This window comes from Balaenoptera ricei, chromosome 10, assembly GCF_028023285.1.
Source record: "Balaenoptera ricei isolate mBalRic1 chromosome 10, mBalRic1.hap2, whole genome shotgun sequence".
Taxonomy (NCBI): domain Eukaryota; kingdom Metazoa; phylum Chordata; class Mammalia; order Artiodactyla; family Balaenopteridae; genus Balaenoptera; species Balaenoptera ricei.
Window position 1 is genome coordinate 95,307,637 of NC_082648.1, and position 23,883 is coordinate 95,331,519.

The window sequence follows — 23,883 nt, forward strand, 5'->3', positions numbered from 1 at the left end:
TCATTATCTCTTCATCACCGTCACCATCATCACCACCAACTTCATCACCACCAGTTTCATCACAATTACAATCACCTTTGTCATCACCACCAATACCACCACCACCGCCGCCATCACCACCACCATCTTCACCACAGCCTTCATCATTACCACCATCGTTACCACCCTGATCACCACCACTGTATCTGAACAACTCCCATCCTGATCTTTACCTCTTAAATTCTTTTCTCCTGTCAAACTCTTTATTTATAAGTTTATCCTTTATAAAGAATAAGAATGAAAAATCATTTTCTATTTTCTATTCTTTTATTTTAAGAATTTTTATCTGTTTTATTCATGAGTAAGTTAGAACCTCAAGACCTGCCTGTACCTCTCTCTCTCTATCTCTCTCTCTCACTATCTATCTATCTATCTATCTATCATCTATCTAATCATTTTCCTTCTATTTTGGGTTGTATTTCTGTGACTATTCCTTTTTTCTTTTTCTTCATTCCTCCACCATCACTTGCAGTTGGTTTAGATCTCAGAGCCTAAAGTAATTGACACAGCACCTGAAAATATAGAAAATGCTTCCCAACGCCCTAGCAGAGATACCAGACTGTTCATATTTAGAAACAGCATGGTGAAGAGCAACTAAATTACGTTATCTTTTTGTGGGAAAAAGAGTACAACTCTTTATTCAGAGAAGAGACTCCTAAAATGGAAGAAGGCAGTAAATCCAAATCTTTGATCAGCCCCTGGTACTTTAGCACCATGATGTGCACACTGGTGACATCCCGTGAATGCTTGTTGAATTGAATTTGAGTGTCAGCTTTTGGGCAGGAAGGGAATTAAATCCATGGTCCCTTGGGCCACTTTATTCTCAGTCATAATCCTTTATTTTCAGGTCATATCCCTAATCTCTCCCACTTCTTCCTTTTGTCTTTTACCAAAATTCATGACCCAGATGCTAAAGTAGAACTAACCATTAATGTTTGGAATCCATTGGGTGGACTAGGGTTTACATTCCAAGTCCACAAATGATTAGCCTGAAAAAAATCATTTAACTTCAAAAGAAGTTCTTAGTTTTCTCATCTGTGCAATGGTAGTCACTGCCATACAGGAAATGTTGTGGAGATGGAATGAAATAAGGTCTATACGGTAGCTCCCAGTGTGTTCAGTGCATGGTAGGTGTGTGCTCGGTACCTGTACATTTCATGTGGAATATTGCTTCCTCTTCTCTCTGTGGTGTCCATTTCTGGTACAGCCAAAAGATGCCTGGGTTGCATGCCCTTGGGGATCAGCTCTCCCTCTACCATCAGCTTATCTTTACAATGCTCAGCCATTAGGAGAATCTGATAATTGGATGAGGGAAGTGTGACATAGGCAGACCAGGAGGCAGAATTCCCATGTGAATTTGGTGTCCCTTTACTCACTGCAGGAGCCATATGAGACAGCCCATCTCCACAGGTTTCCACAGCCTGCTGATACTTAAGAGATGTAAGCCCCATGCTGCAGTGGAGGGCAAAGAGGGAGTTCTGAACCTGACTCTTACCTCTGCACCTGTTAGCTTTGTGACTTTGGGCAAGGTATTAATCTCTCAGCTCCTTAGTTTCCTCATCAGCTATATGGGGATCCTAAAGCAGATTCTGCATGTTGTTCTGAGGATAAAATAAAAACATTTGGCACCCACGGGGGTGCTCAATAGATGTTGTTTTTCTCCTATTCCTTCCCTCTGTATCCCCTTTCTTTTTGAAGATTTCCTTTTCTATGTATTTCCCTTTCCTCCCAGGTTTCATGATACAGATTTTGAGAAATGCTGGGTGCTCATGAGTGGCTTGTATGGAACCTGCAGTCGTTAGGAGAATGGCCACTAAAAAAAGTCCATTGAATGATGCACGTTTGATTGCATAAATAAGTACAACACAATTATTGGGGATCATTATTAAACTGTGAGATCAAATGAAACCAAAGTAATAATAATTGCATTGAAAGTCAGTGGACAGATAACACCCTCTAATTTGTTTGGAAATACTACCCTAGCTTATTATTGATGCTCAATCGTGCAATTATTAAAAAGAAGACCTCCAAACTGACAATGCTAATAATGGTGATACATCGTCACAACACGAAGGGTTCTCACTTTGTTTTAATTGAAGGGAAGCTATGGAAGTGTTTTCCCTCATTTGAAAAAAAGTCTTCCTTTTTTCTCAGACCATCTGTCTGGCTATTAAAATCCCATCAGCTTCATTGCGAGAACGCTTACTTCCCCCATGCCTGCCATCCCAAAGGGGGCTCTCGGAGCCAACGAGTTCATGATACCGCAGGGCCCTCCAAAGGAAGGTGTGCTGCTCCTGACTCTTCCTTTGAAGCGTCCTTCCTTTCTTTCCTGGCCTCTCCATTCACAGCTGCACAGACCCTGTGATTCATTTCCAGCCCCCCACGTTAATACGCAGAAATTAGTTTATATCTCAATAATGTGTTGATTCATTCAACTGTTTAAGAAATAACTGTCTCTTCTCAGTGGTCTAGGCTCTAACGAGACAGTGCTGGATCTTCACGATAAACAGGCTTGGGGTGAAGTTCAACACTTCAAGTTCAGAGCATGCTTTATAGCTGAGGGGCCCGAAGCCCACGAAACGAAGTGACTAAGTCAGGAACAAAGGTAGGGAAAGGAATACCTGTGTTCCTCTACTCGGACCCAACACCTGGATTCCTAACCCTTGAGACCCTTGGACTTGTGTGTCACCTTATTTCAAACCCTTCTTATATTTCCCCAAATCCTTTCTGCCATCACTGTCATGGGAGATAGTCATTACTATTATTAAAAGGCTGACTTTTCACCTCCCCTCCGCTCCCCCCCCCACCACCCCCGCCGGGGCACATTCATTACTGAGAAATCTCATAGTACCTCTTCACACTAGAGGCAAATCCCTCTATGTTTGAAAGACTCTAGCATAGAGAAAGAAATCCCTTCCCCTTTGGTAGATGCAGTGGAAAGAGCTAATTGCTCTCACTCTGGTGGTCTTGGGAAGGGGCATCTCCTGAAGACCCTGCAGGAAGACAAAGGGAAAACCCTCCAACTCAAGCCAGCATGTCAACAAGGGAGACACGTTCACTACCTCTTTCCTTGGGCTGTAGTCCATACCATTGTCCTTTCTAGATGGAAGAATCTGTCAAATTGTAACCAAGAGCCGAGAGTTCCTGATGCCGCAGAACGGCTCTTGGAGTCCAAGCAATTTCTGTGGATTGGCCTCTGACCTTCTCTTCACTTTCCATCCCACTGCCCCTTTATCATCTAAAGAAAAAAGCTGATGAGTAATGGGGATGGAGGGACACCAGTCTCTGCATCTCTTTCAAACCCAGTGGATGGTTTATTAGTCACGATGGTGCTTTTGCAAAGTGAATGATGGGTTTTTGTGGTATCTGAGATGAATTTAGTTGGTATAGGGATGAATGTTTAAACAAATTTAAGCTGAGTATTATTAATGAGTGTCAAAAAGTTAACCAGTGCATTAAACCAGTGATTCCTTAGATATTATTGCTTAGGATGAGGCTAAAATGGGATCAATTTAAAGATACGTGTTTGATTAATAACAATATAGGTGGTTCCTGGGTATGGCAAAAATAATGCCGGTGGTACCCCAAATACTGAAGGATGGGAAATCTCGATTTAAAACAACATCCGCCAGCTTTTGAGTCCCTATTCTGTGTTCAAATCCTTTATACAGATTATTTTAATTTTTATAACACATTGCTTGATAAGCAATATTATTCCTGTTGCAGGCAAGAAATGGCGGTTCAGTGAGATTAACCACCCTGCCTGAGGTTGTAGAGCTAGTCGGTCTTCAAACCCAAGCCCGTCTGATGTCCAAAAAGGGCTCTTTCTCCTGGATCCTGCTGCCCAATCAATCCAGAAGAAACTAGGGCAGGCAGTGGTTGGGTTCTAGGGAAAATCTGTGGTCCTAGGCTGCCCCGGTGTGTGGTCCTGTCATCTGGCCTGTAATTTTAGCCTGAGTCCTGGCCACAGGCTCTGCGGTTTCCTCTCTCAGTCCACAAGCATTTACTCCCCTGCTGGGTAGTTCTCTTTGATCTCCAGGTCCTCATCGAGTTCTCCTTCAGCAGCGTTTCTGGGACTGGAAGGGGTGTCTGTTCCTGCCCGGGAGGAGGCGGGAGGCAGGCCCCTCCCTGATTTCTGCCGCTGCTCCTCTTCCCTCCGACCAACTGTCATGGACTCTCTGGCCCTCGAGTTCCATCTGCCCCGAGAGGGGACAGACCCCGTGCCCAGGCAGCCTCTGCCCATCCTTTCTATGCTTTCGCGCACCGCGCTAACCTCATTATGCTGAGCTTCTGCCTCCCGTCTCCCTTCCCATCCCTGTCTCCTTCTCTCTTAGATGTGGGATGGGGATGAGTTCCTTTCCCTCTGCATCCCACTTTCCCTCACACCAGCGACCCCACCAATTCTGCCTCTGGCCACATCCCTGTAACCCTGGCACCAGGTACCGTGGCCACGGAGGCCCATTGGGAAGCCTGAAAGGCACAGTGCTCTCAAGCTGGAGGGGAAGCCCTTTGAAACAGAACTTCTGGGCCAGGGTCTCCGGTTCGCCTGTGAACTCGACAGGGAGGGATGCGCTATTCCAGAACCGAGGCTGGGAGAGCTGGGGAGCTGCTGCTTCCATGGCCAGCCAAGACTCAAACCAATTTCTTTCTCCCTCCCTTCCTCCATCTGTCCGTCTTTCTTCCTTTCCTTTTTGTTTTTCCTTCTTTCACTGAAAAATTTTGCTGAGAGCCCACCATGTACCAGACACTGCCTTAGCTACTTCATTTGGACGCATCGACCAATCCCCCATTTCTTAAGCAAGTGCCTGCCACGTGCTGGACACCATGCCAGGCAAGGGGCACAGAGGCAAACCCGACACCTCCTGTCTCAAGACCCTTACTGTCCAGTTGGAGGGACAAAGTACAAGAGAGTGCCCAGATCTTGTACATCTGAACTGGCCGGAGTGAAAAATGCCCGACAGTGGAGCTCCTTTGGCGTTTGCAGCCCGTGGGAAAAAGTTGAGAGTTGCCACGTGGCTTCTGGCTTTGATCAGTCCCCACCCCTCCTTTCACTGTGTCAAAACAAAAACTGTGAAATGCCAAGACGGTAGAAATGGTTTCTTGTCACAATCCGCCCCAGATATAAAGCCCCATCTCTAAGCAGACGTCTCCCTGTCATAGAGAAAATCCCAAAGAGGAGAAAACCGTCCATTTCTCAGTGCTATTTGAGGCCTCTCTTTTGCTAAATTCTACTGCCCTTTCATGTGACTTTGTGGGACAGTTAGAGAAGCCCAGAGCTTATCCAAGGCTGCAAGCAGGGATGTAAGCTGGGAGGAAGGAGGATAAAGAGACCCAGGAGTGCAGTCGGCTGGGCCTCCTAAAGGTGGGATTTCATCTGCCCTAAAGCATCAGCAGCAGAGTGTGTGGTCCAGAGGGGGACGTTTGGTGCAGTGGAATGGCAAACTCTCTTCAGTTCCACAAGCATAACTCAGCTCCTACTATGTGCCAGGCACTGTGCTAGGTGCTTGAAGCTAAATGTTGGACTGGGACCAGGGTGCGTGGGTCCTAGTCCCAGCATTGTTGCTAGCTGGCTCCGTGGCACCAGGTCCCTTCTTCTCTGGGCCTCAAGTTCTTGGGTCATAAGGTGAGGGTCTGGACTAGGTGAGCTCCCTGGATACACTGCTAGTTGCCTTCCTTCTTTCCTTTCCTTGTAGCAACAGAACCCCTAATTTTTCACCATGCATGTGGCCACTTGGGAATAAGATTATATTTTCCAGACTTCCTTATAGTTAATGTGTGGTCACATGACAAACTTCTGGCCAATGAGACCAAAGCAAAAATGTTGTGTGGTGTCTTCCAGGAAACCTCCTTAAGAGCCATGTAACAGGTGCCTTTTGCCTTTGTTTCTTTGTGCCATCCTCCACCTTGATGCCTGGAATGTGAAGGCAGTGGCAGGAGCTCTGGCAGTCACACTGGAGATGTGAGGTCAAAGGCCACACTCTACGGATGGTGGGACAGGGAGCGGTAGGAGCCTGCATTTGCTAACCAGTTTGTGGAGCCTCCAGACCAGCTTTGTATTTCATGTCTCCAGATTGGTTTCCTTGAGAAAGGATAAACTTTTTGGCTTATTTAAGCCACTGTTAATTTTCTTTTTCTGTTGCTTGTTGTCAAATCTAATCCTTTCTCATACAAGCTCTAAAACCCCTTCCAGGGGAACCACTCTGAGCTTGTGATATTAGGGGAATTCTTTAAGCACTCACTCCCTGTGCTAGGCAGAATAATAACCTGCCAAAGACGTCTACAGCCCAATTCCTGTAACCTGTGACTATGTTTCACATGTTATGGCAAGGGCCAATTAAAGTTGCAGATGGAATTAATGTTGCTAATCAGCTGACCTTAAGATAGAGAGATTATCCTTGATGATCCAGGCATGGGCAATGTAGTCACAAACATCGTTAGAAATGGAGGAGGGGGCTTCCCTGGTGGCGCAGTGGTTGAGAATCTGCCTGCCAATGCAGGGGACATGGGTTCGAGCCCTGGTCTGGGAAGATCCCACATGCCACGGAGCAACTGGGCCCGTGAGCCACAACTACTGAGCCTGCGCGTCTGGAGCCTGTGCTCCGCAACAAGAGAGGCCGCGATAGTGAGAGGCCCGCGCACCGTGATGAAGAGTGGCCCCTGCTTGCTGCAACTAGAGAAAGCCCTCGCACAGAAACGAAGACCCAACACAGCCAAAAATAAATATAAAAATAAATTAAAGAAAAGAAAAAAGAAAGAAATGGAGGAGGGAGGCAGAAGAATTAGCATTAGAGAGTTGCACCATGAGAAAGACTCTGTCTGATGCTGCTGGCTTTGAAGATGCAGGAAGGGGCCACTGGCCAAGGAATGTGGACAGTCTCTAGAAGCTGGAAAAGGCATAGAAACAGATTTTCCCTTAAAGTCTCCAGAAGGAACACAGTTCTGCTGACACCTTGATTTTAGCCCATTGAGACCAATTTCAGACTTCAGACCTACAGAACGGTAAGACAATAAGTTTGTGTCGTTTTAAGCCATTAAATTTATGGTCATTTGTTACAGCAGCAATGGGAAACGAACACATTTCCTCTGGTTTCTTACTGGCAAAGTGAGAATCATATAACACCTATGTTATAGAGTTCTGTGTGGTTTAAGGAAGGTGACATCTGGGTGGTCCACAGGACAGGGCCCAACACACAGGAGACCCTCAAACAACATTAGCTCTCAGGGAAGATCATCCCTTCCTCTCACACCTCTATACAATCGCCTTTAGCCGTTAATGACAATAGTAGCTGAAACATATTGATATGCAGTGCTCAGGACTGAACTGATGGCTTTACCAAATTCAGGCACTCTGAATTTATTCAGTGCCTGGGAGGAAAGTTGTCATCATCATTTTAGAGGTGAAAAAGCAGGCCCAGTCCGCCAGTGGCAGAGGTAGGATTTAGGCCCATGTTCACCAGAGCCCACTGGCCATGCTGCAAAAGCTTGCTTCTCAAAGTGTGGTATCAGCCTCACCTGGGAGCTAGAAACACAGGCTCAGTCCCCATCTGGACCCCACATCAGCATCTGCAGTTCAGCAAGATCCCCAGGTTACTAGGGTACACATCCAAGTTTGAGAAGTGCTGCTCTAGACCCAGTAGCTCTGTTCTCTCTTTGACCTTATTCTTTGGGAGGCAGCCTCCAGTGGTTTCATTTCCTTCATCTGTGTTGTGACTTTCTCCTCTGTTCTACTTGGCAAACTCCTCTTCATCCTCCAAAACCCACTGCAGAGGGCACTTCCTTAGGACCCCTTCCAGACCTCCCCACATAGAGTTGTTCTTTTGTCTGGCCCTTACACAGGCCTTCACAGTGCCTGAGCTCACTGGTAATAGTCTCGGTACATGCCTATCTCTTCTTCTAGGCCTTGATCTCCTTTGGAGCAATGGTATGTCTTTTGTCATCCAAACAACACTGAAACTGACTAAACACCATACTAAGCGCCAGGTCTGTTCTTAGTCCTGGGGCTACGGTAGTAAATAGGACAGAAAAGATCCTGGTTTCTCAGAGCTTATATTCTGGTTGGGAAGGAAATAATACACACTGTAGACAAATTAGGAGAACACGAAATGAAGAAAAGAGAGACTGGGAAGAGGATGGCTGCTGTCAGCTGGGGGGATCAGGGCAGACCACCCCCCGTAGGAGCTGACTTGTTTCTGTGCCCCACAAATTAGCATAGAGCCTGACATATCAAACATTCAAAAACTGTCAGATTGGATCAGATCTGACAGTTCTCCCAGATCAAACTGCATGTCTTTAAGTTCATGTCCTTTCCGAGCAATTGCTAGGCAATTTTTTTCCTACCAAGAAACTCCTGAAATTCCCCTCTTCTCTATGAAGTCTTCCGAGGTAAAAATTTAAAGTAGAGAATCCCTCATTCTCCAGCAAAGCCCCTGCCTCTCTCTCTTCAGCCAGCACGGACAACGCGGACCATCTCCCTGGTGCCTGCCATTTAGTTATTGAATAAAGCAAACCACGTGGTCAGCACGACAGGGTGCATTTCCCCGAACTGGGGTCAAGGTCAGAAAATGTCAACTTCTAAAAGAGAAGCTCTGAAGGTGGCATAAAATGGGTGAGAGTCTCTCTTTTTAAAAGCGACAACTTACCCTAGAGCTGCTGAGTAAAAAGGAGTAGATGAGCTTGCCTTCCACCTGAGTCTTATCAGCAAACACTGCTTGGGAATGTTGGATGTTTATGCATTTATTTCCAGATGCATGGCTTTTTCACTCTGTTAGCTGCTACACTCTGCCTGGGCTGGTGGTGTTTTGCTTACGTTTTCAGCCCTTGGAAGACAAAGACTCCACCTGTAATTTGTCATTGGCAGAGAGGAGTGTTTGCAAACTCAGATGCCTACGGAGGCCAGAGGAAGGCCAAAGCAGCCCAGCAGCCTCAAAAGATACTCGGGAGCGATGGGGACTTTAGGGAACTGCAGGGAACCTGCCATACCTGAAGGGACATCGGCTGCCCTGCTCCTGCTCGTTGTTGCCAAGCAGGAAGGGGGCTCAGGGTTACAAAAATCTGATTTTTTTCCCCACAGGAAGCCAAAGACAGGGCTTTTTTAAATAAGAAAGTTCTCGATTTGTAGAATATTTTGAGTTGCCAAAGAGTGACAACTCACAGGTCACTGTTTGCAACTGTTGGTGTAATCAATGATAAACACGCTAGTGATAACAGCATCTGGCATTTAGAGAGTGTTTACTATGTACCAGCATCTTGTTAAGCACTTTGCATGGAGCATCTTACTAAACTTTCACAATCAACCCATGCGTGAGATACAATTTTCCCCACTTAGACACCAGAAAACCAGCTTAGAGAGGTGACATGCCTTGTCCAAGGTCACAAAACTGGTAAGTGATAAGGTTGGGATTTGAACCCAGGCTGTCAGATGCCAGAGCTGACACAAACTACAGGCCTGGCTAGAACATAATGCATTCTTTCATTATGATGATACTGGGGAAAATCTGAGATTCAATATGCATCATAATCTCAAATGTAAAGCTTTTTTTCTTTATTCATTCATTCATTCATTCAACACTGACTGAGCAGCTACTACTTGCCAGTTCCTGGAAACACAGGTGTGGAATCACTCTACCCAAGATTAAAGGTACCATCTTCTTCCTGCAAATTTCTCCCGTTTCCCCTGTCTCAGTGAAGGTCACTCACTGTCACACCTTGCTCAACACAAGTGACAGTCCTGGGTCCTGTGGATCCTTGGATTCTGTTCCCTTGCTCGACAGCCCCCCTGCCCCCTGCCCTGGGTCAGCTGCTTCATCACTTGCTGGGCTGGGCAACCATCTCCTCCCTGGACTCCCTTCTCTGTCCTCCTCTTCTTCCCATTTCTACTTCACATGGCTTCCTGAGCCATCCTCCTAAAATGCAAATCTGATCATATCATTTCCTTCTCAAAATTCTCCTCTTTACACTCTTTACATGTGAACCATCCCTTCATGATGTGGTCTCTGTCTAATCTCATCCCTCAGGACTAACACCTTCCCCTACCTCCCTTCCTGCACCTGATGCTCCAGCAATACTAGAAACCTTGTGTGGTCCCCCAAACATCCCATGCCCTCTCACACCTCTTCCTGGAAGAATCTCTCCACCCCTAGGTGTGCTTGCAGGGGTCCTCCAATCCCCCACTGGGGCATAAGCTCCTTGAGGGCAGGGGCTGTGTCTTTTCGCCTTTGTAAACCCAGAGCCTAGGATGGTAACTGGCACATGGCAGTGACTGAGTACATTTTGTTGAAGAAATGGACAGGGGGACTCATGGTCTGGAGGTGGAGACAGAAATGGAAACAGGCAACAAAAAAGATGGAAGATGCTGCGTCGGAGACATGCAGAGATGCTGTGGAAGGAAAGAGGGAGGGAACGTGAGCCAGGTGGGAGCAGGGTGGGAGGGGGCAGAGCTGTTGGGGGAAGTGACAATTCAACTGAGTCCTGAAGACAAGTGGAATGTGGTTGGAAATGGCCCTCTAGGCAGAGGGCTGGGGAGAGGGAATATATGTATGTATTCACCTCCTCCCTCTCCACAAACGACAAAGAGAGGGATATCTATGCATTTTGAGGCATCCTTCTGTATTCAGAGCTGTGGGAAAACCTGGTAGCCCCTCCACTTTTCCCTACTCTTCCCTGGGTAAGGAGCATATCCTAACTGAAGCTTCAAAGTTTTTAAAACTTCATCAAACGTGGAGCACAAACAGAAATTTCTGCTTAGCCTTGCCTTCAAATTCTCAAAGAAATTTATTTATAGATTTTGGGGCCAGGGGAAAATTGTAAATATAATTCGTGTAACAGAAGGCTGTGCACAGGTTTTTGGGTTGGACAGGCTTGGGTTAGAACTCCAGCTCTGCTACTTGCTGTGTGACCTTGGCCAAGTCACTTAACTTCTCTGAGCCTCTTACAATGGAGATAGTGGATATCATAGCATATACCTTTAGAATTGTAAAGATTAAATAAGAGTTAACCCCTGGAAAGCATCTAAACAGTGCTCAGCACAAAGGAAACACTCAGTGAATGATTAGTTATTATTATCGTATTATTAGTGTTAAAATGATGCCAGAATAGTCATTTTCAGGGTTGCTTTCTTTGCAAAATACGTTGGAGGAGAATTGGGGAGGAGAGTTCTCGACCTTAGGGAAAATTCAAGAAGGATAAAGAATAAGACTTGTGCAGACAGAGATCCAGGTTGAGGGGAAAATGTGGCAGAAATGAATGAATGATCCTTTATGCAGAGAAAGTGAGAAAAGACAGCCTGGGGCAAAATTGGGATAAAGAAAGGTCTAGGGATTGATACAAGTATATGTATGGTTGAGTTGCTTTGCCGTACACCTGAAACTATCACAACATTATTAATCGGCTATACTCCAATATAAAATAAAAAGTTAAAAAAAAAGCAAGGTCTAGGGATCAGCAAGCAATAGTCACCAGTGAATTTTGCCCGATGACAAGACCAGAGAGAGGCTGGCACTGGGGCATTTAAATTGCGTGGTGGATGGTGTAGCAAAGCAAGGTGGCAATTCCCCACTCAATGAGGCTACGGCAACCGTGCACCTGGGATTTCGCCCCTAATCTGTGGCATTCTTGTTAACAGCTGGAAGACTACCCAAGGTCGAGGAAGTTTAGGGAAGAATGAATAAATATAGTGTCAATAAGGAGAAAGGAAAGGCGGCTCCTCAGAGGCTGACTCAGGGCTGCCAAGTCAGTACCTCTGAGCCAGGCGATAACGTATGAGGATTTGGATTGAGAGAAAAGGTGACAGCTGCCCAGGAGGGAACAGGCTCGCAGTGCCTTATCAGCTTACTGAAGCTTTGTGGCAAAGCTGTGGCCCAGGAGGCGCCCAAGGAGCGTCCCAGGTTGCGGGGTGCAAGAGAAACCCTTGCCTGTTCTCAAGGATCTTTCAGATGCGGTTCCAGCCACACCTTGGAGGGATGACTGGTCAAGAGGAGTTTTTAAGAGCCCACCTCCCTCCCCTGATGGGAGCTCCTTGAGGCCAGGCACCGTGGCCTTACTCATTCACTCCACATTTAGCTCCTAAGCACGCTCTTTGTGCCAAGGCCGACACGCCCCTGCCCTCACATGGCTCACAGTCTTCTAGGGGGACACAGACCATAAGCAAACAAATGCTCAAAAGAAAAGAAGTCAATGTTAAGACGTTAAACAAGGAAATAAAATCGAGTAACGGGACAGGGAGCTACTTTAGACGGGGCAGTCAGGAAGGCTCCTCGAGAAGGTGGTATTGAGCAGAGACTTGTCTGCAACCTTGTAACCTCAGGGTCCAGCCCGTTGTGTGTGGCCAATAAAGGCTTGTTCCGCTGGGAAGGGAGCGCCTTGAAGCACCTCTCCTGTATATCGCCTACAGTCTTCTTCCTTCCCCCCTCTTACTCTCTGTTCACTACAACTAACTTAGGGCGAGTCACCTGGTCCCTGCCACAGCCTCCTCCTATGCTTGCCTCTTCCCAGTTAAATCACACCAGCTCCGGCCGACCCCGGCTCCCATCCAGCAGGGTCCGAACTGCCAGTGATCTCGCTAATGGACAAAGCCAGGTGCGACCCTCCCTTGCTTCCCAGCTCTCTGGACCCCCCTTTTCTCCCACGCCGAAACACAAACTGCTGTGTGAGAGCCATTTCTGTCCCTTTGGGATCCCATCTCCACTGCCTCCCACACCCTCCCCCCCCCGCCTTCTACCTTCCAGCCTCACTGGACCATCGGCACGGCTGCTTGGGCATCTGTGTTTCTGCACCTGCCGTTCCTTCTGTCTGAAGTGCGCTTCATCCCCCCAGCTTGCTCACCGCTACGCATCCTCAGAACCCCGTCTTCCCTGACATCCCCTCCTCCCCAGTCTCTCTGCTCCCAGAATTCCCCGGGCTTATGCTTCCCACTGTGTCATCAGCATCGAATGTTCACTGGTTTGTCTTCTACTAGATTAGAAGTTCCTTGAGGGCAGATGGAGCCTTTGCCTCTGTCCTAGACTCTCACACAGCACCTGGCAAGGACTCGGAAAACTGTGGAACAAAGATCAACTATCACCCTTTTCTTTGTCAAGAAAGGTTCTCGTAAGACCACACACTTCCCCCATGTTGTTTCCTGAGTCACGGGACAGGCACTAAGGGCAAGCTGGAGAAATCCCTTGGGCTCTCTCAACACCCTGCCTGCATTTCTCTCTGCCAGCAAGATAGTTTTCCATCTTCCTTTGATTCCAAGGCACAAATTTTAAGTTTTAAGGTTTCTGAAATTAGAGTATGTTTTACAACTGATATGTACATGAAATTTGTTTTCCCCTGTCCCGAAAGCTGTTTAAGTAGATAGTTCATTTTTATAATCAGTGGCATCAGAACTGAGGGAAGATGGAACTGGGAGATTAGAGCTCTTTATACACCCAGGAGAAAGGACCGGGATGCCGGCGAGGCCACAGAGTTCAGCGACGATCCCACGACGGCTGACAGGCATTTCTTGGCATTGGGGAGCACAGATCACATCCCTCTACTCTCATTCCTATTTTCAAAAACTCTGGCGGATTTAACCGAACCTCATTGCCATTCCAGCTCAAATCCTCAAAGATCCTAACTGACCGTAAGAGATGCCAGGAATCTCTCTGAGTCTGGGGGAGGGTGATAAGGTGAGGTGGCAGCAGGCTATGTCAAATGTCTTGCATGAAACAGAGTCATTTTGTGAGATGCCTGTTTGGGATTCCCTGCTTGGACTCACCTGGAGGGTCCTGAGGGAGGGTGGGTCTTGTTCACTTCTGCCTCCCAGTGTGTACTGCAGGATTGGCACCTACCATCAACACCTCCACTAAGCATAGTTTGCATTTTGTTGATTGGAGTTGAATCAATCTATTTCTTCCCTTCTCTGTGCTGTGATAAGTTTTGAGGCCAAAGAGACCACCACACTCAGATGTGGGTGGAATCAGGAAGAGCATGACAGAGAGAAGGGAATAGTGCTCTAACCCTCACAACAACCTTAGGGGCAGGCACCATCAGCTCCGTTAGAGAGATGGTGTGAAGGAGGCACAGAGATAGAATTAACTAGCTCAAGGTCACACAGCACATAAGCAAGAAGCCAGAAGTCAAAGAGCAAAATTCTTTAACAAGACTAGCAAGGCCCCACACCCTTGGGTGCTAACTATTTCTGCAGCCCCCTCCCCACACCATCCAGCATCATCCCCTCCCCCAACCCCCCTCCATCTGGGTCCTCCAGCCACCCTGGCCTCCTCCCAGGACTTGCTCCTTCTCTTCCTCACTGATCTTTGCACTTGCTGCCCTCCAACCTGGAAAGTTTCTTCTTCACCCAGTTAACTTCTATGCATCCTTCAGATAGCCATTCACATCTCACCTCCTCAGGGGAGACTTCTCTGATTAGAACGATCTTAATATCATAAACTCACAGTCTCGTGTGACTCTCCTTGAGAGGACTTAGCATAGTTGTAACTTACTTTACAACTATGTTAAGTGAGAGTCTTTAAAGTAAGGTCTGTCTCTTCCAGAAGGCTCTGAGGGCAGTGACCCTGAAGGGAGTTGCTGCCCACTATGACCCCAACACTTGGCCCAGCACCTGGCACGTTGCAGGGGCTCATCAAAGATTTAACAAATAAAATAAACGAGTGAAGGAATTGCTTGATCTGTGACTGTAAACTAACCTGGAAACTTAAAATGCATATTTCATCTGAATATGGTTTTTTTGGCCAAAATACTTACAGTCAAGGCTAAAAGGAACCATTGCATTTTTGAACCATTTAAAAATCTCCTGCATTATCAGTCTGGATACATATCTCCTCCTCCCCCACTGACCTGAAAGCAAACACTCATGGGAAACTCTCCCCGAGGATCTTTGTGACAGACGCTCTGGATGATGTGGAGAGAGGAAAGCATGGCCAGTATCTATTTAGAGGATGTTCACCCCCCAGCACTTTCTTCTCAGGCATTTATTTTCTCTCCAAACACTTTCTTTCTTATTATCTTTGTTATTGTCCCTTGTGTGTTGAAACACTCTCTCTCCTTCCCTTCCCTCTTCTCTCTGTGTTGAGTCCATTATTTATTTTTTAGAATATCAAAAAAAAAAAAAAAAAAAAAGAAAGATGCTTCTGCCACCATTGCTCACGGTTTGTAATTTAAAGAACAATCCTTTGACGATATGAAGGGAACATTATTTCTCAATGCCCACCCTGTAGTGGGCAGTGGTGGTTTGTTCATTTGCTAACAAAGGTGGGTTGACTCTTGCACCATCATAATTGCTGCGGCTACAGCAACGGGCAGAACAAAGACCCCTGCCCTCCTGGGGCTGACAGTCTAGTGGTGCAGACACACAACAAATGGCATGAGTACATTTCATAGTGTGCTAGAAGGTGGGATGTACTCTGTAAAAAAAAAAACAGAGCCAAGAGGTTGTATGAGGGGTACAGGGTAGGGGTTGTTGACTGTAATTTCAAGCCAGGTGATCAGGAAAGAAGGTGGCACTCATTGGTTTAATGCCAACCAATCACCCTGTGAGAAGGCTGTTAGACCTCCTTTTTGTGGAAAGGGAAACTGAGGCTTGGAGAGGTTAAATGACTCGCCCCAAATTGCACAGCTCATAAGGCTGCAGTGCTTGAAGTGAACCCAAGTCTGTGTGGCTGCAAAATTCTTTCAACTGCACCACATGCAACAAAGCTGCATCTGAAAACTTCCATGACTTCAGGGGACATAAATCTGTTATTCTTTGAAAACTGCTTGCCAACATAAAACTCACGGAGAGTTTACATTGAGGACACTTCCAAAATGAAAGGGCAAACACGAAGAGGCGTGTGGTGGGTCCAGCCTGAAGTTCCGTATTTGTTCCCTTGGGCTCGCGGGAGTGAGAAGATTATGGCAGAGTTGTCACCCAGCAAGGTGCAGGCAGCTGGAGGGAGTGGCGTGTAGGGGAGTCAGGTGGGTCAGAACTCAGGTGTCCTGACAAGCTTGGGTTGGGCGCTCAATGGGGACACTCAGTGGGATGCAGACAGAATAGAATCCAGGGCTGGCAGTGAATCTGAACACAAGGCCGCAGAAGGCCAAGGTTCATGCATAGAGCCCTCTGGAGGTTTGCAGGGTGGAAACAAGAGACCTGGATTCAAATTCTCCCCCTGCCACCCTCTCTGCCCACGTGGCCTTGGTGTGAGGTGTCACACCTGGCACCTGTAAAGGGAGGGGCAGGAGGGCAGTGTGAATGGGCTGGGATTTGCAGGGCTGGTTCCTCAATAAAGGAATCAGGTTTGTCTTACAAGGTGAGAAGGGCTAGGAAAGCGGGGCCTGGTTGCGTGGAAAACTGCTGATCAGCACCAAAGACCTGAGGCAAAGTCCTCGAGGTCCTGGGAACTGGGTGGGGAAGTTTGGTAAAGAATTCTGGGGAAGGTTTTGGGGAAGCTACATAGGGATGGTCCATGATGCCTGCTCTCTGCCCAAAGTGTCTGTTCTGGTGAGTATTAGGATCAAACTAGATTTTGGCATCCTTTAAAAGCTGAAGAGGGAAGAAAATCAGTGGGTTAATTTTTTTCTTCCCCGTAGAGACTGAGTGTACTGATAATTTTTCTTTAGCTAATTAGGAGCTGTGCAACCCAATGACTGACTCCTTTTGAATTTTCTCATTTTACAACAATGAAGTCATGACATTCTTTTAAAGAAGAAATTCCATAACCTATATGGGAAAAGAATCTGAAAAAGAATGGATATATGTGTATGTATAACTGAATTAATTTGCTGTACACCTGAAACTAACACAATATTGTAAATCAACTATACTCCAATATAAAATAAAAAATTAACTTAAAAAAATAAAAAAGAAATTCTGGGAAGAACAAACAAATCATCCTGATTTCCTCACCTCCTTCCCTCTCTCTCTCCTCAATTACTTGCTTGCTGCATGTCCTTATGATCTTTGAATTAATTTCAATAGTTTAAGAATTTCTGAATCAATCCATTGATAGATATTTTTTCTGTACCTACTGTGTGCAGAGGACCTAAAGAGAATCAAATTATCTTGGGAATTATGGAGCGATAGGTACACAGTATGAAGGCCCATTAGTAACTTCTAAACTCAGCTCTTCCACACATAAAGGTAAGAGTGTCCGGGAAAGGCAGTTGGCATTTCTAAAATAAAAGATATGTACTTTCCTTCTGCAGGACAAGAGAGCCATGGCTGAACCCAGCGTGGGGCACTGGGCACCTTGCAGGCCAAGCAGAAGCTATGCAATTATGAACTTGGAAAAGATAGTTCAGGAAAACCCAGACACCTCTTACTCAAAGAGAACAGGGATGGAGAATGGATGGCAGAGCCCCTGTGAGTAAGCAAGTTGTGGAGGAGAAGAGAGGAAAAGCCAGGAAGAAGAGGAGCTCAGAAATTCAGCAGAGGGATTTGAACAATCTGGACAGAGAGAAAGATTTTTGCTCTGCTTCACAGCAAGGAAAAGGGCGAGAGAGGGAGAGAGAAGGGAGGGTGCGTTTCTGCTATGGGCCACTTTGTACTGCTGCTGGCTCCTCCTCTGCAGGGCTGGGAATCCTCTGGGGGAGACATGGAGCCCAGACAGAGGGGAGGAAGGTGCAGGAAAGAATAAATACAAGGAGTGAATTTCTTGCTGCCCCTGGAGACGATGATTCCTTTTGGTGACAACAGAGGTTAACATACTGAACAGCAAGTCACCGCGTGGCCCAGAGACAGCACGCTTGGAACAAGCTGTTTTAATGTCCTGTTGTAGATTTTATTGAATCCTTCTCTGAAAGGGCCAATTCATCTCTCCATTCGGAGGCTCTTAAAGCAGCTTTCCTGAAAAGTTCAAGAACTTTTCCTATCATCACTTTCCATCTACATGGATCCATGTGCAGACCATCCCCCATGCTCTCAAATCCCACTAAAGACACTAGTCTGCTAGGGGTTTCAAGTTCACACACAGAGACACTACTACTCTTTACTCTGCAGAGGGAGAAAATAAAGGCTGTGATTTCTTCTTGATTCCTCTTGCCTTCCCCCTGTGTCTACCCCCTAACAAGTGGTCCTGTTCTCTTCTCATTCCTCAACAGAGGAATTCATTTCAAAAACAGCCATAGAGGCAAAGAAAGGTTTTCTGATTCTTATTTTCATCAAGAAGTGAACAACAACAAAAAAATCATCTCAGGAGATAAAAAGCCCTAATGCAAACCGGAGAGCCAAAGAGATCAGAAGAAGACAGGGTTGTTTTTCATGTGGAGTCATTAGCAACATCTTGGGGAGAAGATTGGAAATCTGTTCACAACTTTTTGGATACGGGCAGGAAACACAATAAAGGGGTGATGGGAAATCTTTTCTGAGAGTCCAGTTTCTCACAAAAAACACAGGTTTGGGGAACCTGGCAACTTGATTTCCATAAAGGCCAGCCCTATTTTGAATGCTCAATAAAGCAAGCACACGAACGCCCCACAAGAACCATCTTTGTTAACCTGCAGAAATAAGTGCGTTTATAATCTTTGGAAATCAGTGCAGTCTTTGAAAGTATGTGGCTTTAAAACCTTCAAACCACTTCCTAAGTGGCCAAGGCCCAACTTCCTAAGGGGGGGAGTCTGAGGCCTTCAAAACTCCATATGGACAGAAGCTTTGGAAATTAAAGGCCAGGTTGAACTGGGGCCCTGCCTGGGCCTTGGCTACAAGTGGAAAAGGCACAGCAATCCTAAAGCAGCCTGGCCCAGCCTTCCCCCCGACTGCCGGGAGGCCCCAGTCCTGGGGAGAAGAGCCAAACCCACGGCTCCTGTACGAATCACACAATCCTTGGGAAGTGTTGCAATACTAACCCTTTTAGGGATGATTCAGGGAGCGAGGTGTGGGTACGGCTTGGAGAGAAAGCTGAAGGGGGCGGGCAGCACATTTGGGGATGTGGGCACCAAACAGATGGAATTTTAATGAAAATACTTAAGCCTTTTAACGCATAAGTGATCCAAAGCCACTGTCTAGTCCTCTTCCCTTCAGGGAATTAGAAAATGTTTAAAAGATCATGGTATTAAGAATTTGCACATAAAACCCTGATAAAGTATATTTATACCAACTCACCAATTTCTGGGAATATTTCTCCTAAAATCATGTCCTGTCTTCCGTCTAATCTCTTGGCTGCATATCTTCATCCATCTAACTAAAATCCAAGGAAGGCAAATTGCTACTGTGGTCATTTCCCTAAAGCAACCCTCATTCACTTTGCTTTCCTTCTCTTTTGGAATAAAAGCGTGCCATAAATGTTTAATTAAATGGAAGTCTTTCCACTGTTAGTGAGTAGCTGCATGAAAGCCTCTTCATTTTTTTAAAGCAGGGGTGTGTTTAAAGCAGTGCCTATTAATTTCCCGATATTGATTCTCCAGCTGGGGAAGAGCATATAGTGTTCAGCATAGAGCTCCGCTGCAGACTATGTTCAAGGCAGCGGTTTGGATTGAGAAAGGGCACCAAATGCAGTATGCGTCAAATAGACCATCGCTCAATGAAGTCACTTAGCTATTCAAAACATGTTCAGCCATCACTCAACCACTCGCACCAAGATTGTTGGGGGGGTGGGCATGGAATTGGTGCTCTTTCCCAGACATAAACATTTCCCAAAGAGCAGCTTTTGCTCAGTTTGGGTTAGACTGAGGGGCCACATCAGTTCTCCCTCTCCCTGTCTGTTTCCTTCTCTTCTCCCCCATCTCCTGGCTTCAACTCCCTGCATCACCATCCCATGTTGAGCTTAACAAACAATCCTGCAGTCCCCGCTTCCCGACGCTGTCTCAAACGGCCTCCGTATTGGTTCATATCAGAAGCAAAGCACATAAGCTTTTCTTTCCACCCAGAAACATGTATCTCTCTGTGCATGTCTTCCTATGGGTGGCTGTAGCTTGTCCACACAGACATAGGTAGCCGCTCAAATGCAGCCCCTCATATTAAAGTCTGTTGCTAAATGCAGGTTGTATGACCTGCAGGAGTTTTTCTCCCCTGTGTTTATTAATGTGTCTCAAAGCACATGCTTTCATCTGTACCCGGATCTTCCAGCCTTTCCACCGTGGGGACCGCTTTGCCCACAGCACATGCACAGGCACACGTGTCCCAATGACCCTGCAAGATCAGGGCAAACCGCTGACACCCCTGACCCACTGCTCTCTCCTGTACCCCCTCAACCTCCCCATGCCCTCGTCTCCCTCCCAGCCTCCCTGCACAATGTCTGATTCCCAAGCTGGCTGCAGTGCTGATTCTACATGCTTCTGGATAATAGACATGTCACTCTGAGTGGAAGTGAATTGGTTCTCAGCCTGACCTGCAAGTGAATTGCTGTTTATTAGAACTTGGGTCTGTCTCCTGTGAGAGACGTACGTGTTTTTAGACTTTGTAAACGTTAAAACACACATACACACAGCCAGTCGCCTCGAACAATATGTGTGGCTCATAGACATTACGAAATGCTCTTGAACTCAGCTTGCGATCCTGGAATAATTAGGATTTACCAAATACGGGTTCTTAGAAAAAACAGATTTTTTTAAAAAAAGGGGATTTGCAGATGATGAGGTGTCTGGAACTTTTGGGGAGTAAGGGGAGGAGGAGGGGAAAGGAAGAGCATTTTGCAATTCTTCATTACGAAAAGAGGAGCAGTTATTTTTTACCCCCTCATAGACGGCCATACTACATCCAAAGGCAAATCCTAATGATTCCAAAGCAGGTGGAGCACATTTGACTTTTAAAGACAATCTCTTGTTGTTTTCATCATATCATAGATTATTTCAATGAAGAGGTTTGAAGGAAGGGGGGTGGTGGAGGCTTGAGAGTTGACTATGGTTTTTGCTTATTGATTTTCTTTCCTCTGAAACTAACCCAACCAACCTTGATCTGTGGTGGAAGGAGTGAAGTAAGAAAATGGTGGAATGTAAAGGGAACTTATTTGGAGGCGGGTGGGGAGGGGGAGTGAGAAGAGGAGGGGGGGGTGGAGAGGGGGAGGAGATGGGAAATCAAATACCTTCCAGGCAGCAGGTTCTCCATAATCCAGAATGGGTCATAACTTCCTCGTTCTTTTTGCTGGTTTCATTCTCACTGACACTTTTGGTCTTGCAAACCCCTCTGGAGTAGAGCCAATAGTCGGTTCCCACAGCTATGGTCATCAGACTGAAGGCAGCGAAAGCACCAACGGTGGTTAAAAGCATTTGAACACCTCGATCAAACAGCCCCATAATTCTTCATTATATAAACACCCAACCGACTTCTGGTTCTCGGGAGAGTGTGTGTGAGGGTGCGAGTACTAAAGCAAAAAAATAAAAATAATTCCACTACTAATATAATGGATATATGTGTTAATAGAGGATATGGAGAGATATAAAAAAAGGGAGGTAAGAAAGCTCACGGAAAAGAGTGTAAATTATAAAGATCACACGGGAAGAGAGGCTTGCCTTTTGAGATCAGAAACTGTTCCAGTTGCAGTGATTAAAAAAAAAAAAAAAAAAGGAAAAAATAAAAAGACACCCCCCACCCCCCCAAAGTGAGATGCCTTAATCTCTTTTCCTAAAATTCTGGTCTCCAGTTTCCATATGTGATAGCTAATTTGGAGAGGGCTTCCACAGTGAACCAGGGATCAGCCGCATTCTCAACACAATCTCTCATGGTCGGGACCTAGACAGTTAGAGATTGTAAAAGCCGAGATGCAACCTTCCGTCTTCGCTCTCGGCTCTGCGGCCTGCGCCATGAAAATCCTTTGCTTCGCCAGTTCTCTTCCTTGGGGGGGGGGGGTCTCGGGCGTTTTCGTTTCAGACCAGACTTCCCAGTATTCTGTAAGCCCTTGATTTCAGCTGAACAGGTGCGGGGGTCTCGCCTTCCATGGTTGTGCCCCGGCAGCGGCAGCTGCAGCAGCAGGGCGGGCAGGCGCGGCGGCGGCGGCGGCGGCAGGACGAGCAGCGGCGGCGGTTATTGTTGTTGGTGGCGGTGGTAGTGTTGGCGAAGTGGGGGAGGGAGGGGGTTTCTCCCAGAGAATCGAGGCGGGTTTCCCTCCCCCTATCTGCAAAGCTCCTGGAAACAAGGGAGCCGGCGTCTTGCTGCAGGATGGGCCGCCCGCCTGCCCCCTCCCACCCCACTCCCTGCCGGCTCGGCCCCCGGCGGAGGCGCTCCCACCTACTGCATTACCGGGTGGTGCTGAACTGGACAGCTCCCTGCGCCGCCCGCTTCGCGCGCTCCCCGGCTCCCCCGGCGGCCCGCCAGGAGGGGGGCGCGGGCCAGAGTCCTCCCTTCCCTCGGGGGCAGCAAGGCCGGGGCAGAGCGGGGGCTGCCTTTCCTCTTTTTACCCCTCTCCCAGATCCTGAAATGAGCTCTCTCCTGGGCTCCCGGAGCTTAGAGGAAGGCGTAGCTAGAGATAGCTCCGCTCCCTCTCCCTTTCCCTCTCCCTCTCTCTCTCTCTCACACTCTCTCCCCTTCCCTTCCCCCTCGGTGTTTCTTCCAGCTCAGCCTCCTTCTCATTCCATCTCTACGTGCCCAGAGCTTCAAATACAACCCTCCCATCACAATCAGACGGGCACAAAACTTCAACCAGCCGTTTCTTTGCCTGGAAACCCTGAAAATATAACCTGGACGGGTAATTACAAACACGGTCTCTATGTGTTTTTTAAATCATCTTTTGCACTTTGCTGTTTGGGGGATCTGTTTTATTTTGTTGGCACGTTAGCTGTTCTCCTTTTGGTAGTTTCTCTCTGTCTCTGTCTCTTTCTAGCTAACAAGGTGTGTGTGTATGTGTGTCTCTGTAGTTTTCCGTGAAATCCCAAATCTTGCTCCTACAAGCAGACCTCTTGGAAAGATTATTCATGGAAAAGGGTGCAAAAGGGTGACTGGAGGCTGGGGCTTGGGCGATGATTTTCATCTCAAGGATAAACATGTTTGCAGGGGAAGTGGGTGAAATGTGAGTCCTTCTAAGTTTCCCATGTCATTTGTGAACTGGATGGGAAGAGATAAAAACCTCCCTGCTGTGAATAAGGAAACACATCATAACTCTCCCCTTTTCCTCAGCAGAATGGTTATCTTGTGTTAATTACAGCGTCACCTCTTGTTTCTATACATGCAACTTTTCCTTAATGTGACCCCTGGAAAAAGAATCCCATCAGATTCCTGCTGCTACTGATTATATTTCCCTCTGATCAGTTTCCTAGTTGGTGAGGGAGAGCACATGCGACATGATGTAGGTGCACTGTTTTTAATTTTGGGTGGGGGGAGGATCCTAGAGAGAGGTGTAAGTCTGATGGGTCAGTTGGGGATTAGAGATGTTTCAATTTCATAGCTCAACTATTCTATACTTTCTTCTTTCTTCTTCCATTTTTGTCTGGAGATAATTTGCTTGACAATTTCTTAGTGATCTGGTGATTATCAAAGAGTATATAAAGATGACTGAATTCAAAACAGACTTTCTTTGGTATTGCCTAACATCTTTCCCTTAGCTCAGAGTTGGTCTGAAGGTATGGCCAATACTTTTTTTTTTTTTTTTTTTGGTGTAGAAAAACTACCTGTTTCTCCATCCTCCACGAAACTTCCTTCTCTCTCTCTCTTTTCCCTGCTCAGAAAGGAAGGACTCCTGTGAGGGGTAATCGCTGTGCTCCTGGCACCTTGGAGAGGGTCCTGGTGTCTGGAGAACATGACCAAGATTACAGCAACTTCTGCTAAGGTACCTTTAGGGTATATATAGCAAGAGCTACTTTTGCGGACTGAGGATTTCTCCTGTTTGGTTTCTTGTCCTTTGAGGATGGGGATGGGAATTGGGATGAAGAGGCACTGATATGCTGATCTCACTCAGCAGGGAGCCTAGCAAGTTCAGCCAGGGGTTCAGATGAGTGATTTTCTTGGCTCCCTTCCTTGAG

At 46.7% G+C, this 23,883-nt stretch overlaps 1 protein-coding gene across 1 annotated transcript in view; it reads right to left on the reverse strand.

Moving 5' to 3' along the window:
* CACNG2 (calcium voltage-gated channel auxiliary subunit gamma 2) overlaps positions 1 to 21,225 on the reverse strand; it is a 119,910-nt gene extending 98,685 nt beyond the window's left edge. The window contains exon 1 of the mRNA XM_059934831.1: positions 21,015 to 21,225. Coding sequence (XP_059790814.1) covers positions 21,015 to 21,225 — 211 coding nt within the window. The remainder of the gene's footprint in view (positions 1 to 21,014) is intronic.
* Between the last annotated feature and the right edge of the window lie 2,658 nt (positions 21,226 to 23,883).